Below are 15,402 nucleotides of genomic sequence, written 5' to 3'. Positions count from 1 at the left end.
CTTTATCAAAAAGGAAAGTTTTAAGCCTGGTCTTAAAAGTGGAAAGGGTGTCTGCTTCCCGGACATTTACTGGCAGCTTATTCCACAATAGAGGGGCCTGATAACTGAAGGCTCTGCCTCCCATTCTACTTTTAGAAACTCTGGGAACCTCAAGTAAACCTGCAGTTTGGGAACGAAGTGCTCTGTTAGGAAAATATCTTACAATGAGATCTTTAAGATATGATGGAGCTCGGTCATTAAGAGTTTTATATGTAAGGAGAAGAATCTTAAATTCTATTCTGAATTTAACAGGGAGCCAATGAAGAGAAGCTAAAACTGGAGAAATATGATCTCTCCTGTTAGTTCTCGTCAAAACTCTGGCTGCAGCATTTTGGATCAGCTGAAGGCTTTTCAGAGAATATGTGGGACAGCCCAATAATAAAGAATTACAGTAGTCCAATCTTGAAGTAACAAATGCATGAATTAGTTTTTCTGCATCACTCTGAGACAGGATGTTCCTGATTTTAACAATATTACGAAGATGAAAGAAGGCAGTCCTAGAAACCTGTTTTATATGCGAGTCAAATGATAAGTTCTGGTCAAAAATAACTCCAAGGTTCCTCACTGTAGAACTAGAAGCCAAGGAAATACCATCTAGAGTAACTATATAGCTAGACAATTTCTCCCTGAAACGCTCAGGTCCAAAGATAACGACTTCAGTTTTGTCTGAATTTAGCAGCAGACAGTTCTGAGTCATCCAGGTCTTTATGTCTTTAAGACATGCTTGTAGTCTGACCAACCTATTGGTTTCATCTGGTTTTATAGATAAGTACAGCTGAGTATCATCAGCATAGCAATGGAAATTTATGCCATGCTGTCTAATAATGTTACCTAATGGAAGCATGTATAAAGTAAAAAGAATCGGTCCAAGCACAGAACCCTGAGGAACTCCATGACTTACTCTGGTGTGTGAGGAAGATTCTTCATTTACAAGAACAAACTGAAATCTATCAGATAAATATGATTTAAACCAGCCTAATGCAGTTCCTTTAATCCCAATAACATGTTCAAGTCTGTGTAATAAGATACTGTGATCGACCGTATCAAATGCAGCACTGAGATCCAACAGGACAAGCACAGACACAAGTCCGCTATCAGAGGCTAAGAGGAGATCATTGGGAACTTTCAGCAGTGCAGTTTCTGTGCTATGATGCACTCTGAATCCTGACTGAAACTCTTCAAACAGATTATTTCTGTGGAAATGATCACAAAGCTGAGCTGCAACTATTTTTTCAAGAACTTTAGACATAAAAGGGAGATTGGATATAGGTCTATAATGAGCCAACACTTCTGAATCAAGAGTAGGTTTTTTAAGTAAAGGTTTAATTACAGCAACCTTAAAAGTCTGAGGTACATATCCTGTCAACAAAGACAGATTGATCAAATCCAATATGGAAGTGTCAATTAATGGGAAAACCTCCTTGAACAGTTTGGTTGGGATTGGGTCTAAAACACAAGTTGATGGTTTAGAAGAGACTATTGCTGTTGTTAGTTCAGAGAGATCAACTGGGCAGAAGCCATCTAAATACAAATCAGGTTCTAAAGATACTTCTAAAGCTGCTGTACTTGATGATACATCACTAATAATAGTGGGAAGGACTCCATCAATCTTCTCTCTGATAGAAACAATTTTATTAATAAAGAAGCTCATGAAATCATCACTGCTGAGAGTTAAAGGAATAACTGGCTCAGCAGAGCTCGGACTCTTAGTCAGACTGGCTACAGTGCTGAAAAGAAACCTGGGATTATTCTTATTCTCTTCTATCAATGATGAATAATAAGCAGTTCTAGCTTTACGAAGGGCTTTCTTATACATTGTTAAACTATCTTTCCAGACTAACTGAGACTCTTCTAAATTAGAGGAACGCCACTGTCTCTCCAGCTTTCTTGCAGTCTGCTTTAAAGCACGCAGCTGTGAATTATACCAAGGAGCCAGCCTCTTCTGACTGATTATCTTCCTTTTCAGAGGGGCAACATTGTCCAGTGCTGTACGCATTGAAACTATAGTGCTGTCAACAAGAGAGTCAAGTGCTGCTGGAGTAAAGTTTATGTAGTCGTCCTCTGTCATATCTGCACATGGCAGTGAAGAAAAGGATGATGGAATTAATTCTTTAAATCTGGTTACAGCATCCTCTGATAGACACCTTCTATACGTAAATTTCTTCTCAGAAACTGTATAGTCAAGTAATGTAAACTCAAAGGTTATCAGAAAATGGTCAGATAAGACAGGGTTATGAGGGAACACTGTTAACTGTTCACTCTCAATGCCATAAGTCAGCACAAGATCAAGGGTGTGATTAAGGCAGTGAGTCGGTCTGTGTACACTCTGAGAAAATCCAATAGAGTCCAATATAGAATTAAAGTTCATATTCAGGCTGTCATTTTCAACATCTACATGAATATTAAAGTCACCCACTACAATGACTTTATCTGTACTCAGCACTAACTGGGATAAAAACTCTGAGAATTCAGACAGAAACTCAGAATAAGGGCCAGGTGGACGATACACAACAACAAACACAAGAGGTTTCTGGGATTTCCACTTTGCGTGGGAAAAACTGAGAATCAGATATTCAAAAGAGCTCAAACTAATCTTGGGTCTGGGACTGATGAGTAACCCTGATCTGAAGATAGCTGCCACTCCCCCTCCTCTGCCTGTGGTTCGAGGAACGTGAACATTTAAACAGTCAGAGGGAGTTGCTTCATTAATGCTAACATGATCCTCCTGCTGCAGCCAGGTTTCTGTAAGACAAAATATATCAATATGATGATCACAAATCAACTCATTCACTAACAGAGACTTGGAAAGGAGAGATCTGATATTCAGCAAACCACATTTAATAGTTTGATGTTTTTGTTTAGTTAAAGTTTTTGTTTTAATAATTTCTTTTTGCACAAGAGGATTTGCTCCTTTTGTGTTAATTGATTGGGTGGGTAGCAGCAGGTGGGAAGCTGCAGAGAAGTGTGTAAGACTACAACTCTGCATCCTGGTCTGAGCCCTGGGTTGTCATGTTTTAGGGTGGCAAATAAATTCATCCATATTTCTAGAAATGAGAGCTGCTCCTTCCAAAGTGGGATGGATGCCGTCTCTCCTCATCAGACCAGGTTTTCTCCAGAAAGATTGCCAATTATCTATGTAGCCCACGTTGTTTGCTGGACACCATCTAGACAACCAGCGATTGTAGGACGACATGCGGCTAAACATGTCATCACTGGTCAGATTTGGCAGGGGTCCAGAGAAAACTACGGAGTCCGACATTGTTTTGGCAAAATCACACACCGATGCAACATTAATTTTAGTGACCTCCGATTGGCGTAACCGGGTGTCATTAACGCCGACGTGAATAACTATTTTACCATATTTACGTTTATCCTTAGCCAGCAGTTTTAAATAGGATTCTATGTCGCCCGCTCTGGCCCCTGGAATGCATTTGACTATGGCCGCTGGTGTCTCTAATGCCACGTTTCTGACTATAGAGCTGCCAATTACCAGGGTTTTGTCCTCAGCGGGTGTGTCGCTGAGTGGGGAAAATCTGTTAGAAGCGTGGACAGGTCGATGGTGAACAACGGGCTTGACTTTAGAGCTATGCCTCTTCCTGACAGTCACCCAGCCACGATGTAATCCTGGCTGCTCAGGTTCTGCTAGGGGGAGGCTAATGGAGCTAGCTACGCTACTTATCTGGCATCTCTACTAATCATACGCAACTGAATCAAAGTGAAAATAAAAGAGAGAGTTTCTATTGTAATGGGTGGTGTTTGGACAAGCTGGCTCAGTTTTCAGCAGAATTTATTGCAACCAACTCGCAGTTCAGTCTTATTTCAGGCAACTGTTCTGTTTATGGAGCGAGAAGGGGAAAAAGTCAGAAACCAGGTAAACAGTCTGACCAGGAAGACAAATCCACAGGGAATAGGCAGAGGGGTTGTCAAGAATTGAGGTCAGCAGTCAAAATCAGAGACGCCACATGTGCTCAGAGAGAGAAGGCGGATCAGAAACGGGCACGCTTGGCAACAGGTGATCAAGGCCATAAAGCAGAAATGTGACGTGTGCCTTTTTAAAAAAAAATTTTTTATAGGGTTGCATTTTTATTTTTGAGCTTAGAAAATTGTAAGAACTCAGTGCATTGGTATGTGGTACTTGTTCTGTTATAAGCTACAGAAAAACCCTCTAAGCTTATGGAGTGTCTCTGTTTTGTCCAGATCCCACAGTTTTTGTTAGATGACTCCTGCAAGAATGGACAACCCTGCAGGATCTTCTGCACCCAGCCCAGACGCCTGGCTGCCATCGCTGTGGCTGAGAGAGTGGCAGCTGAGAGAGGGGAGTGTGTGGGCCAGACTGTCGGTTATCACATCAGACTCGAGAGCAGGTAGATTTTTTCAAAACATTTATATTTATGGCGGAAAAAATCTTTTTTTTTTTTTTTACATGAGAAGTGGCACCTGTTTGCACTTTTCAGGGAGATGTGGGTATCATGCAGCAGGCAGGCCAGGTTTGTGTGGCCTGAGTGAGCAGTAATACGGCAGGCTTCTCAAACAGTGTCCACCCTGCCCAGACAGGTAAGGGTGGGACAGAAATAAATCATATGTGGGGAAAAAATACAGGTTCATATGCCTGCTCGTACCTGTGGCACTGCCAAGAGTCGGATTCTTTAGCTAGTGGAAAAACCCAGCTGTATTTATTTCAAATTTGGGAGGCAGTTCTCTGAAAAATCAAGAATGTGTCCTCTCTAGTATTTTTGATGGGACTCTAGGATGTCTCCGAGTGAATCCACTTTTATTGTAGTTTAATATCTTTGGGTGAGAATTTTTTTCGGGATTAAAAAAAAAAAAAGAAACCCAAAAAACTAAGCCAAAATGCATAAGCGGTGTGTGGAAAAACTAGGTCTACCTGTCCTGCTCCTAACTGAATTAGGTTGTAAGAAGCAGAAGGGTGATGCTAATGAAATTTATCGATTGATCATCAGCAAACAAGAAATGCTAAAGAAAAGCAATGAGTCCATCATTCTACGGTGAGAAAGATTATTCACACATGGTCAATCTGCCCACGCAGAGCTGCGTGCTGTGACACTCTGAGGGACAGCGGTGGGCCCCGGTGGCCCCCTGTCCCTCATACTGCACACAGATAAACAGGATAACGCATGCTACCTGGGTTACACTGTCACCAACCAGTTACCTTCTATGATTTTTTTTCCCTATCTTGAGAAGGACCTAGCAAAAATATAGTAACTTTCTGAACAAACCTTATTTACTTTCTAGGCACCCTGTATCATTACTTTAGCATTAATGTAGTCATCATCACATTGGCACACTCCAAATTTAATAACTGACCACAGTCTAATCTATCCATTCATCTGTGTTGCCTCCTAGTGGTTCAGTCTCTTCAGATCTGATCATCTTGCTGCATCTCTGTAGAACTTGTTGATTTGTGAGCTACCTAGTTAATCAGATGATATCTAATATCTAGTTAGTCAGATCTAATTGTTAAAAGGGTGAACAATTCTTAGATATCTGTTGATTATTAGTTGAAGAGTTCATCCTAACTCTTGGTCCCATGTCTGTTGACCTTTAGTTTAATAGTCTTGCATCTAGAAGATGGCACCTAAAAAGGAAACACAATTACTAAAGGCACAGAGTGACAGTGTAACCTCCAGAATTGTTGTGAGACAGAGATGGGTCTCCCTTAATAAGTCAGAGATTGGAATGAGAAGCAATTCAATGCAACACAAAATGAAACACATTCACATGTCAATTGCGCCTTAAAGGTGGAAAAGTTAGATCTTGGTTAACCTGCCACTGTTCTTCCTTGTAATTCACACATGCCACTCGGAGGTGGGTCAGCCCCTCACTGCTCTGTCCTGATTAACATCACACAAGTGTTACAGAATCAGATGAGAGGCAACAGCACTGTTGGTTAGAGTGACAGGTTTTGTGATTCTGGAGAGTATCAGCAGCAGATTAACACTGACCTGGTTTTTCACCTCTGTACTTTCACACATGACAGGAGGTGCAATGAAGGTGCATCAGAGAGTGGAAGAATATGAAAATACATTCAATTAAGGTAGGGGTGCAACGGATCAAAAATCTCACGGTTCGGATCGTTCCTCGGATCAGTCACGGATCGGATCATTTTTCGGATCAGCAGAAAAAAAAAAAATAGACAAGACAAATAAACATGTTTTGTCTTTTTGTTTGTTAACACTTTTAAATTATTAAATTGAAATATATAAAATCAACTTAAAGTGCACAATTAACATCTTCTTTTCAACATAATCAAAGAAAAACAACTTAAAGTGCAACATAAACACAGCGATAGCGTTTGTGATCGCTTTAGCCCGGTCGGATTGTGAAGGAAGGGGCTGCTTAAATGCCGCAGTGATGAGCGGTTGTTGAGCCGCTTTCGGTTTCACTCCTGTCAGTGAAACACCGGGGTGATGTCGCAGCAAATGCGTGGCCATGCTCGATGTGTTTCCACTGTTGTGTGGCTTTCTTGTGCCACAGTGCCTACACACCGTCACGGTTTTATCCACCAACCTCTTTCCTTCTTCATTAAATTTGACAGGGAAGCCAAAATGCTCCCAAACAGGGGATTTAAATGACGTGGGGCGTGAAGCTCTTCTGTTCCTCCGCTCGCCATGACCACGCTGTGTTGCAGGTTAGGGTTTTCTTTATGTTAGCTATCGCCATGTCAGCTACGTGTTATGTCTGTGTGGTAACCTAGGCAACAGGTTTGTGGGCAGCGCGAGTATATGGAAACAGACAGAGGCAGCAGTTATCGTTACAGTAGTCACCGAAGTCTAGCCTACTTTTATTTTCCATGCCCACTGTTCTACATGTTGTACGCTGAGGACAATAAATCACAAACGAGCCATAGGACCGTTTGCTTATTGAAGAGGGAACCGTTGCAGACTTTTACCCAGAGCGTGGAAAGTAGCTCTGTCCCTGGAAACTAGCAGGAATGGTAACGGCTGTGTGAGGACTGAACATGCGCACAATTTTTTTTTTTTTCATAAATCAATCCGCAGATCATGTGTGTGCCGAACCGAAATAATTGATCCGAACGGATCACGGATCAATGATGATCCGTTGCACCCCTAAATTAAGGACATGAAAAGGAGTATGTGGATTCGTCTAGTTTGATAAATTCTAATTTGTGTGGCCATGGCACACGTTTTGAATAGTTGAGGATATGCATTGTTTTTTTTTTTTTCAAGCATCATTTCTTAAATAAATCTGGTCATCAATGGAGTCTGGATTCTGAGCAGTTGGAATATCTTTTCTGACCAATCTCAGATGTTAGTGGACATCTGAACATCTGTTTCTTCAACAACTAACTCTGGCCATCAATGGACGTTCAAATATTGGGCTGGACTTCAGCCATTTCTGTATGAACATAGACCTTGTTTGCCCAGTGGGTCGTCACTCCAGCCTCTCACTGTCAGGGTAAAAGCTCATGGGTATCCTGAAACTGAGTATATGGTGTATATATATCTTTTTGAGACTGGAAGCTGTGTGAAGCAAGTGAGAGTAAAATCCGGGCTTTTAATTTCCGATGAGCCTTTTCGAAAAAATTTCAAAAGTTTTGGAATGTGGGCTGTTCAGCATGGATGTTCAGCATTACAGTGCTATAACAATTAGAGAGGCCATGACATTTTTAGGATGTACCCTTGAACTTCAGCATAAATTTTAAAACGGTAATCTCTGAGCCTGTGAAAAAACTTTGCAGTTCTTTAATAAGCCTCTTGTTTTATTTTCAAATCTCAGGGTCTCCCCCAAGACACTGCTGACGTTTTGCACAAGTGGAGTGCTCCTCAGAACGCTGATGGCAGGAGATGACAGTCTCACTATGGTCACACATGTCATTGTGGTGAGCATTAAGTCTACAAATTCAAAGGGTATCCAGTCTCAGAAAAAGTCTTTGTACTGTGCATCTCCTCATGTTGCTCAGTCTGAGCAGTAAACAGGTTGGGGGTAAGTAATGTAGCTTGCTTTTTAAGAACTCCCATGTTAGGTACAACAATGTGGACACTGTGCCTCTAAAAACAATTGTTTTCCAACATTTGATTATTGGTATATTGAAGATAATTACATTGTTAAAGCGGCAGTCAGAAGGTGGATACCATAAATTAGGAAAATTCGGCGTTTGCAAAGATTTGTATCATGAAGTTTGATGTCAGTATTTTGGAGAGAGATGTGAATTCCAACATGGCTTCCACCAAAACAGCTTGTACTGTCCGTCATCTCGAATTAGTTGCAAACCATCTCTCTGGCATTTGTTTTATGTGACACTCAACAGTAAATATGTGGCTGTTATTATGAAACACTGCGTCATTCTATTAGTATTGGGATTGCAATAGCAACTGTCAGCCCCCTTTAATAAATACTGCATAACTGGTGAGTGGTTGAACGACTGGACAAACGCAACACAGCTGCAGTCTCTATTTTCTGAGAGGTTTTCCTCAGGAATGGTCCTATCTTTAGTTCCATTCATCATTTGTCCAACTCTAACCACATTCCAACAACCTGTTGTTGATGGCAAACACTCCTACAGGGTTATTTTTGGCTTCCCCCTCTCAGATTTATGCCTCTCTTGTCCTCATCTGCCAATCAGTGGTTCGATTACCAACTTTTACGCCACTACAGCAATGCAAGGTTAAAGTATGGTAGATTAACAAAAACATAATTTTAAACTTCTAGTGTGGCTTTTGTTGTGATGGCTGAGCATGGACATCACGTGAAAGTGTCTTGCTTTATACAGGACGAGGTACACGAGCGCGATGGTCTGACGGACTTCCTGCTGACGAAGATGCAGAATGTGCTCCAGAAGATCCCGACACTGAAACTGATCCTTTCCAGTGCAGCTTTGGACGTAAAGCTGTTCCGTCAGTACTTTGGCTCCTGCCCTGTGATTCACCGTAAGTACTTTGAACTTCTGTGTGATGACATCTGTGCTAAAACAATCTGCGCTCTATATGATTTGTCTGCCAGCTGTTAGCTTTTTGTGACTGTTGGAGAAGATGCAGAATAAACCTGTCATCACCAACATGGCCTTGTTTTTTTCCAAAACAACGAAATGAGTGTTTCGCCTTTTTGGTACCTCAATAAGAAAGTCATAGAACAAAACCGTCTAGTGCAGGGACAGGAACAGAACATATGTAATTTAATTTGGAAATGTTTATTTTACTTTTCTTGAATGTAGTTTCTTGTGAAAATCCCTGAGGATTCATAAATAAACCAGATTTAGATGAAGGGTTGTTTAGCTTGCTCAAGTCTGAATTGGTGGTTGACACCTCACAGATTCTTGTTTGTCTTGTTTTGTTTGTTTTTCCCCGTGTATGTGTGGGTTCTCTCCCAGTACTTTGGCTTCCTCCTACTGTCTGACTGGGATGTTCATGTTTATGTGCATTTGGCAGACGCTTTTATCCAAAGCGACCTCAGTTGCAAGCGGAAGGGCAGTTAAAAGAGGTTTAACTCAGCCTTTACAGGTAGGCAGGTAGGGTTGCCTAAGGACCCCTACTGGGGGTAGTACCTTTCATGCAGGGGATTTGATCCCAGGTCACCTACACGGAAGGTGGTAGTCTTACCACTACACTCTCCAGACCCTGGATAGGCTTTGGCAAGGAAAATGGATGGATGGAAATCTGAGTTGGTTGGTAAATCATTTCTTTGGCTTATCCCCAGGTTCAGAATGCTTCTGTTTGCATTCCAGGAAGAAAGGCTGCTCATGCTTTTATTAATGACTTTGCTGTATTCAATATACATTTGACATTTTGCTGTAATAAGACTGTAAAATAGATTATCTGTAATGGTGTGTTCAATTTGAACTCAGAAGTCATAATTTTCTAGTTCACAGTTTGAAAATTCAACTGGAAGATCCGCCTAACGGCAGATTTCAAATTTAGAGAAGCTCCCTGTCCCTGACCTGAAAATCCATCTTAGCACAAACTGCCACTTTAAGGATGCCCGAGAGAGGAGACCGTATTACTGACTGTACAACTATCGTTATTTTCTGAAAACTAAGCTAACAGATGTCTGAGTCACTTTTATGATCATGCACTGCTAAAACACAATTTCTTTATGTAATATCGGAGAACAATTCAAGTTTCAACCTTGCAAACATAAAATCTTTGACTCAAAGTGGTTCGAGTTAGGGTTAAGTCTAATGCCCAGCCATTCCGTTTCCCTTTAACACGAGCATAGAAATATTTGAATGATTTGATTCATTTATTTAAATAGCCTGAAAGCTAACACAACATACTCAAACGGACCTCAGCCCACACAGCTTTTTCTTTTTTTTTTTATCCTGTAATTTTACATTTAACACATCTGCAATTTGACCACGGGCAGCTGATTAGGAATGGTAACTGATTCGAGGTTATTATCTGCCATTATCAATACTTCCTATTGATTCAGTTATTCATTTGTTTGTTGCACGTCCTCTGGCTCTCATCACTGCTTGAATTCTTTGACTAATACTTGCTAATTAAGAACAGTAGTCTTCATCAGTCAGCTTCCAACCTTCTTTCTTTTATACTCATTTGAACCACAGTTGTCAATCAGATTAAGATCTGGACCATCTGCTGGCCATGTAATGAGTTGATACATCTTTCATGACGAAAAGCTTGAGTTTTCTTTTCTCTGTGGTAAGATTCATTTACATCCTGAAAACTGACTTTCCCTTCAGCAAACCTCCTTTAGGTTGATGATTGATGGCATGACAATCTATCAGTATCCAACGTGTCCGTTTCCTGTAGAGGTCAGGACAGCCATCTCCTCCGGTCCGTTACCCAAAATGCAATCTCATGATGTCATTGAGACTTTTCTATGTTTCACTGGACCTGCACCAAGCAAAAGTTCCCAGATCACCATTGTTGTTTGTGATTTTTAATTCATCAATGAATATTACTTGCATCAAATCATCCACAGTCTACAACTATTTGGTTTGCCCACTGTAATTGTAAGGGGTTTTTTTAGGAGCCAAAGCAGCAAAGGGCATAGGCAGGGAGAGTGGAAGCTGACTGAGGCAGATACAGGGAGGATGGAACTGTGACACTAATTTAGTTTAGTTGTGAAGGATAGTTTGCAATCTGCTCTGATTCCCAATTCTTAAAGCAATACTATGTAACATTTCTACCTTAAAATAACAGTTTGAAAAAAATTGTGCGGCTAGAATGAGTTTTAATATTACGATTGGCCTGTCTCATATGCCCTTCGGGGGTCTGAGTTGGAAAAACTGCGCTATGTAACTTTGCTGGACCGGCCCGGGAGCTGAGCGGAAGTACTTTGACTTGCTTTGTGGCACACCTACCGCAAAAACAAATAGACCCCTCTCACGCTCCCAGGATATAAGGCTAAGCTAGCGCAGCATTGCCAGTACGATCATCATGGCAGATGCACCGAAGGAACAGAAGAAGACGTTGACTGATGAAGCAAGGAAGAGAAAGAGATTTACGACAGTGTCTTAACCGTACATTACCTCCAAGCCTGTAGGGGGAGCTCCATAATGGGCTTTTTGAGATGTTACATAGTATTGCTTTAAAGCTGAATTCTTTCAGTCCATTCTCAGATATTGACTCCTCTTTCGCCCATTAGTTTTTTTTTGTTGTTCATTTTCTATTCCAACTGCAGACTGATTTTCATTTTTACACCTGTGCAGGTTTTTGTTCTATAGATGCAAAAGTAAATACAAGGTAGTTTCATCACTTTTTCTTTATGACCAAGACCAGTTTTTATCTACTATTTGATTGAGTAAAATGAAAATGAAAATTGCTTTTTTTCACATTAGGTTGCTGCCACCATGTTTCTTGTCTTGATTAAATCATTTAAATCATGCTTGAAGGCTATGGGCAACAGCATCAGAGCCAGTGACTCAAAGAAACTGAAGGAGAATGTTACACAGACTGCTAAATGCAATGGTCAACACTGCATACCCTCTGCACAGTATGGTGTTAAGGGCATTTTGACTGTCAGAGTCGGGGAATGACAGGAGACAAATGAAGGAAAAAGGGAAAATGGCAGGCAACAGTGACACATTCCTCTGAATACAAACTAAAGAAATGTTTTCCTGATATAAGTGCTTTGATAAATGTGGCTTAAAAAGTAGCATCCCCATTTTTTATCTATCCGTGGCGCAATTAACACGTGTTTTACTCATATGAAAATATGTATTTTACTTTCATTGACATATAATTAATATTTTACTCTGAATAGATTAGATCAGAATGGACAGCATATTATCAAAGGTATACAGGTAGACTTGCATAGATGCTGTTCGGCCAGCAATCACACATATCACAGACTCAGTCCAAATAATTGATGCACACAAGCAAAGCTGCAATTATTTTCAGAAAAGTCATTTCACAATTTGCTCATTCTGAATTTAAGCATTGAAACAAATTTGTAAATGTAATGTTTCTCCAGCTATGTAAATGACACAGAATGCTAATGATTTTGTCCCTTTTTTTTTTTTTAGTCAAAGGAAGACAGTTTGAAGTGAAGGACCTCTTTCTGGAGGACATTCTCAGGCTGACTGGTTTTAAGAACAGGGACATATGGAAGTACAAGGAAGAGACACAGAGAAGTATGAAGTTTTTATCGATCTGTTAAAGATTTAATCAACGAGGAATAATTGTCTACAGCCTTAAGCTCAGCTTGATCTTAACATCCAATGACTATTTCATGTGTTGGGGTTTTCAGAGGAGAAACAACAGAAACATTTGACAGAGTGGTGTGAAGCAGTGGAGACCGGTTCTGTTGGGGAGAAAGAGACGACCCATGTGTTAGCACCAGGCTTCCTCCATGCCAGCAGTAGTGTGGACAGAGATGACAGGGACCTCAAAAAGATGGTAAACCAAGTACACCACTCATTGCATTTTTGCACTGGCCACAACCTTGCTCGACATCCTTCCTCAGTTGTAAAAATGAATTGAATTGAAGTCATTTCAGGTTCATTTATATAGTGCCAAATCACTACAATTATCACCTCAAGGAACTTCAAAATATATAGTCCAATTCAAGCCAATTATAATCCAGTTAATTGTAATACAATCATAATCTAATCAAATCGAATTAATTTAAATCCAGTATAGTCCAATTCATACATTGCCAATTCAAAAATAGCGGCCCAGCCAAGGAAACCAACAGATTGCATCAAAGCTTCTCTTTGATTCAGTCCTATGTCCCGAGCTTGCATCCAGGTAATGGTGGAAAGAAAAAAAACTCCCTTTTTAACAGGAAGAAACCTCCATCAGAACCAAAACCAGGAAGGGCGGCCATCTGCCTCGATCGGTTGGGGGTTGAGAGGGCAGGAAAGAGGGCAGAACAAGTACCATGACACCAGGCCAGGGATACCTGCTGAGAGAGAGAAATACAAGTTAATGACAACAACGATGTAATTTCTCATTTGGATTGTGGAGAGAGCCCACTGCAGAAATGTTCATCACAGGAAGGAATCTAGGCCTATAACAACGTAACTAAGGAATGTTTCAGGATCACCTGAGTGTTGTGAAAAAATACCCAGGTGAGGGCCAGTTTTAATCCTGGAATTCTACACAAACATTTATCAAAAATGCTTCATTACAGCAATACTGGTAGCAAAAACAGAGTTCCTTTAAAGTGTTTCAGAAAAACAGCTGGAGAGACAAAAATTCAATGCAGTAGAATTTATTTTGGAAAAAAAGGAATAAAGAGTCTTTCCGGAAAAAGACTGATCTTACAGTCGCATCGCACAGCTTTTATACACTCAATTTCTGCTTAAGTCCTGCTTTCCTTTAGAATAAAAAAAACCTCTCTTCTGCCCACCGACAATTAGATCACACCCAATACTTCTCCCCTATTGGTTTGGCTTTGGCCAACATCTCAGTTTCCTTCTTTCTGAAGTAATGGCGTCCCATGTATTCCTTGGGCTGGATTAAACCAGTTCCAACCTGTACCAAGCAGTTCTAATTTGTTTTGGGCCAACCTACTGCACTTTTTTATACTTCTTGTGTGTTAGTATATATTTTCAAAATCCATACAGTGTAGTTTAATTTTCATAACATGCGAGTTACTTGAAAGCAGTGCTTTTCTTCATAATAACAATACAATGAGTAACTTACTTCAATATATTCTGGAGTGTACAATATCTACTTACTTCAGACTAATGTAGAACATGTACTTTAATTAGTTCTATAAATAATAATCTCTTCTGCATGAGCCATCCCCAACTATAAGCTTTATCAAAAGGAAAGTTTTAACCCTAATCCTAAAAGTAGAGGAGTAGTCTGCTTCCTGAAGCCAAACTGGCAGCTGCTTCCACAGAGAGGGGCCTGATAACTGAAGGCTCTGCCTCCCATTCTACTTTTAGAAACTCTGGGAACCACAAGTAAACCTGCAGTCTGAGAGCAAAGTGCTCTGTTAGGAAAATATCTTATAATGAGATCTTTAAGATATGATGGAGCTCGGTCATTAAGAGCTTTATATGTGAGGAGAAGAATCTTAAATTCTATTCTGAATTTAACAGGGAGCCAATGAAGAGAAGCTAAAACTGGAGAAATATGATCTCTGCTGTTAGTTCTCATCAGAACTCTGGCTGCAGCATTTTGACCAGCACCAAATCTGATATCTATCTCTTGGCAACCACAGAAAATTTAAATGACCCCAAAAATTTTGGAAAGTGATTACGGTAAATTAATTTCAGCCAAAGTGAATCATCCTGACCTCCAACCCAGCATCGTTTACAACGACACCACAATATCAGATAGGGCTTTTATGCTTGACTGTTTTAACAAACACTTTGTTGCCTCAGGCTCCTTGTTCTCTAGTTCTTCTCCCCAATTGATTAGCCAGCCCCAAGCCGAGTTTCTTATGCTCCAGATCCTGGTCTTATACCTGCTGATCAGCCTTTTTGTTTGACATTGTTCTCCGTGGAAGAAGTTCATAGGGCTCTCCTTTCTCTGGATATTACAAAATCTGCAGGTCCAGATCTTTTGGAACCTCAGTTTTTAAAGCTAGCTGCTGACTTCATCGCTAAACCTCTCCAACATATTTTTAATCTTACCATCACTACAAATTGCATCCCTGTAATTTGGAAGGTTGCTCATGTTCTTCCTCTTTTAAAAGGGGGAGACCCTACCTGTTTGAATAACTATCTGCCAATTTCCAAGTTGTGCATTTTGTCAAAGGTCCTTGAAAATTTTATAAATGATCAGTTGAAGGACTTTCTCCAAGCAAACAATCTCCCCATATCAATCTGGTTTCAGGAAACAGCACAGTACCGTCACAGCCTCCCTAAAAGTCACAAAAGATCTAATAGAGTCCCTGGAAAACAAAATATTCTGTACAGCCCTCTTTGTTGACCTCTCCAAGGCCTTTGATACTGTGCAACATTCT

The 15,402-nt window shown here is 40.4% G+C and overlaps 1 protein-coding gene across 5 annotated transcripts in view; it reads left to right on the top strand.

Moving 5' to 3' along the window:
• Positions 1-15,402, top strand: part of ythdc2 (YTH domain containing 2) — a 79,910-nt gene that overhangs the window by 21,232 nt on the left and 43,276 nt on the right. For all 5 annotated transcript variants that reach the window (XM_075456614.1, XM_075456613.1, XM_075456611.1 and 2 more), the window contains exons 6-10: positions 4,237-4,403; positions 7,798-7,900; positions 8,792-8,948; positions 12,506-12,613; positions 12,730-12,878. In XM_075456614.1, coding sequence (XP_075312729.1) covers positions 4,237-4,403; positions 7,798-7,900; positions 8,792-8,948; positions 12,506-12,613; positions 12,730-12,878 — 684 coding nt within the window. The remainder of the gene's footprint in view (positions 1-4,236; positions 4,404-7,797; positions 7,901-8,791; positions 8,949-12,505; positions 12,614-12,729; positions 12,879-15,402) is intronic.

Source organism: Odontesthes bonariensis, chromosome 22 (assembly GCF_027942865.1).
Source record: "Odontesthes bonariensis isolate fOdoBon6 chromosome 22, fOdoBon6.hap1, whole genome shotgun sequence".
NCBI lineage: Eukaryota > Metazoa > Chordata > Actinopteri > Atheriniformes > Atherinopsidae > Odontesthes > Odontesthes bonariensis.
Note: the sequence above shows the minus strand (reverse complement) of the source record. Positions and strands in the feature narration are given on the sequence as shown.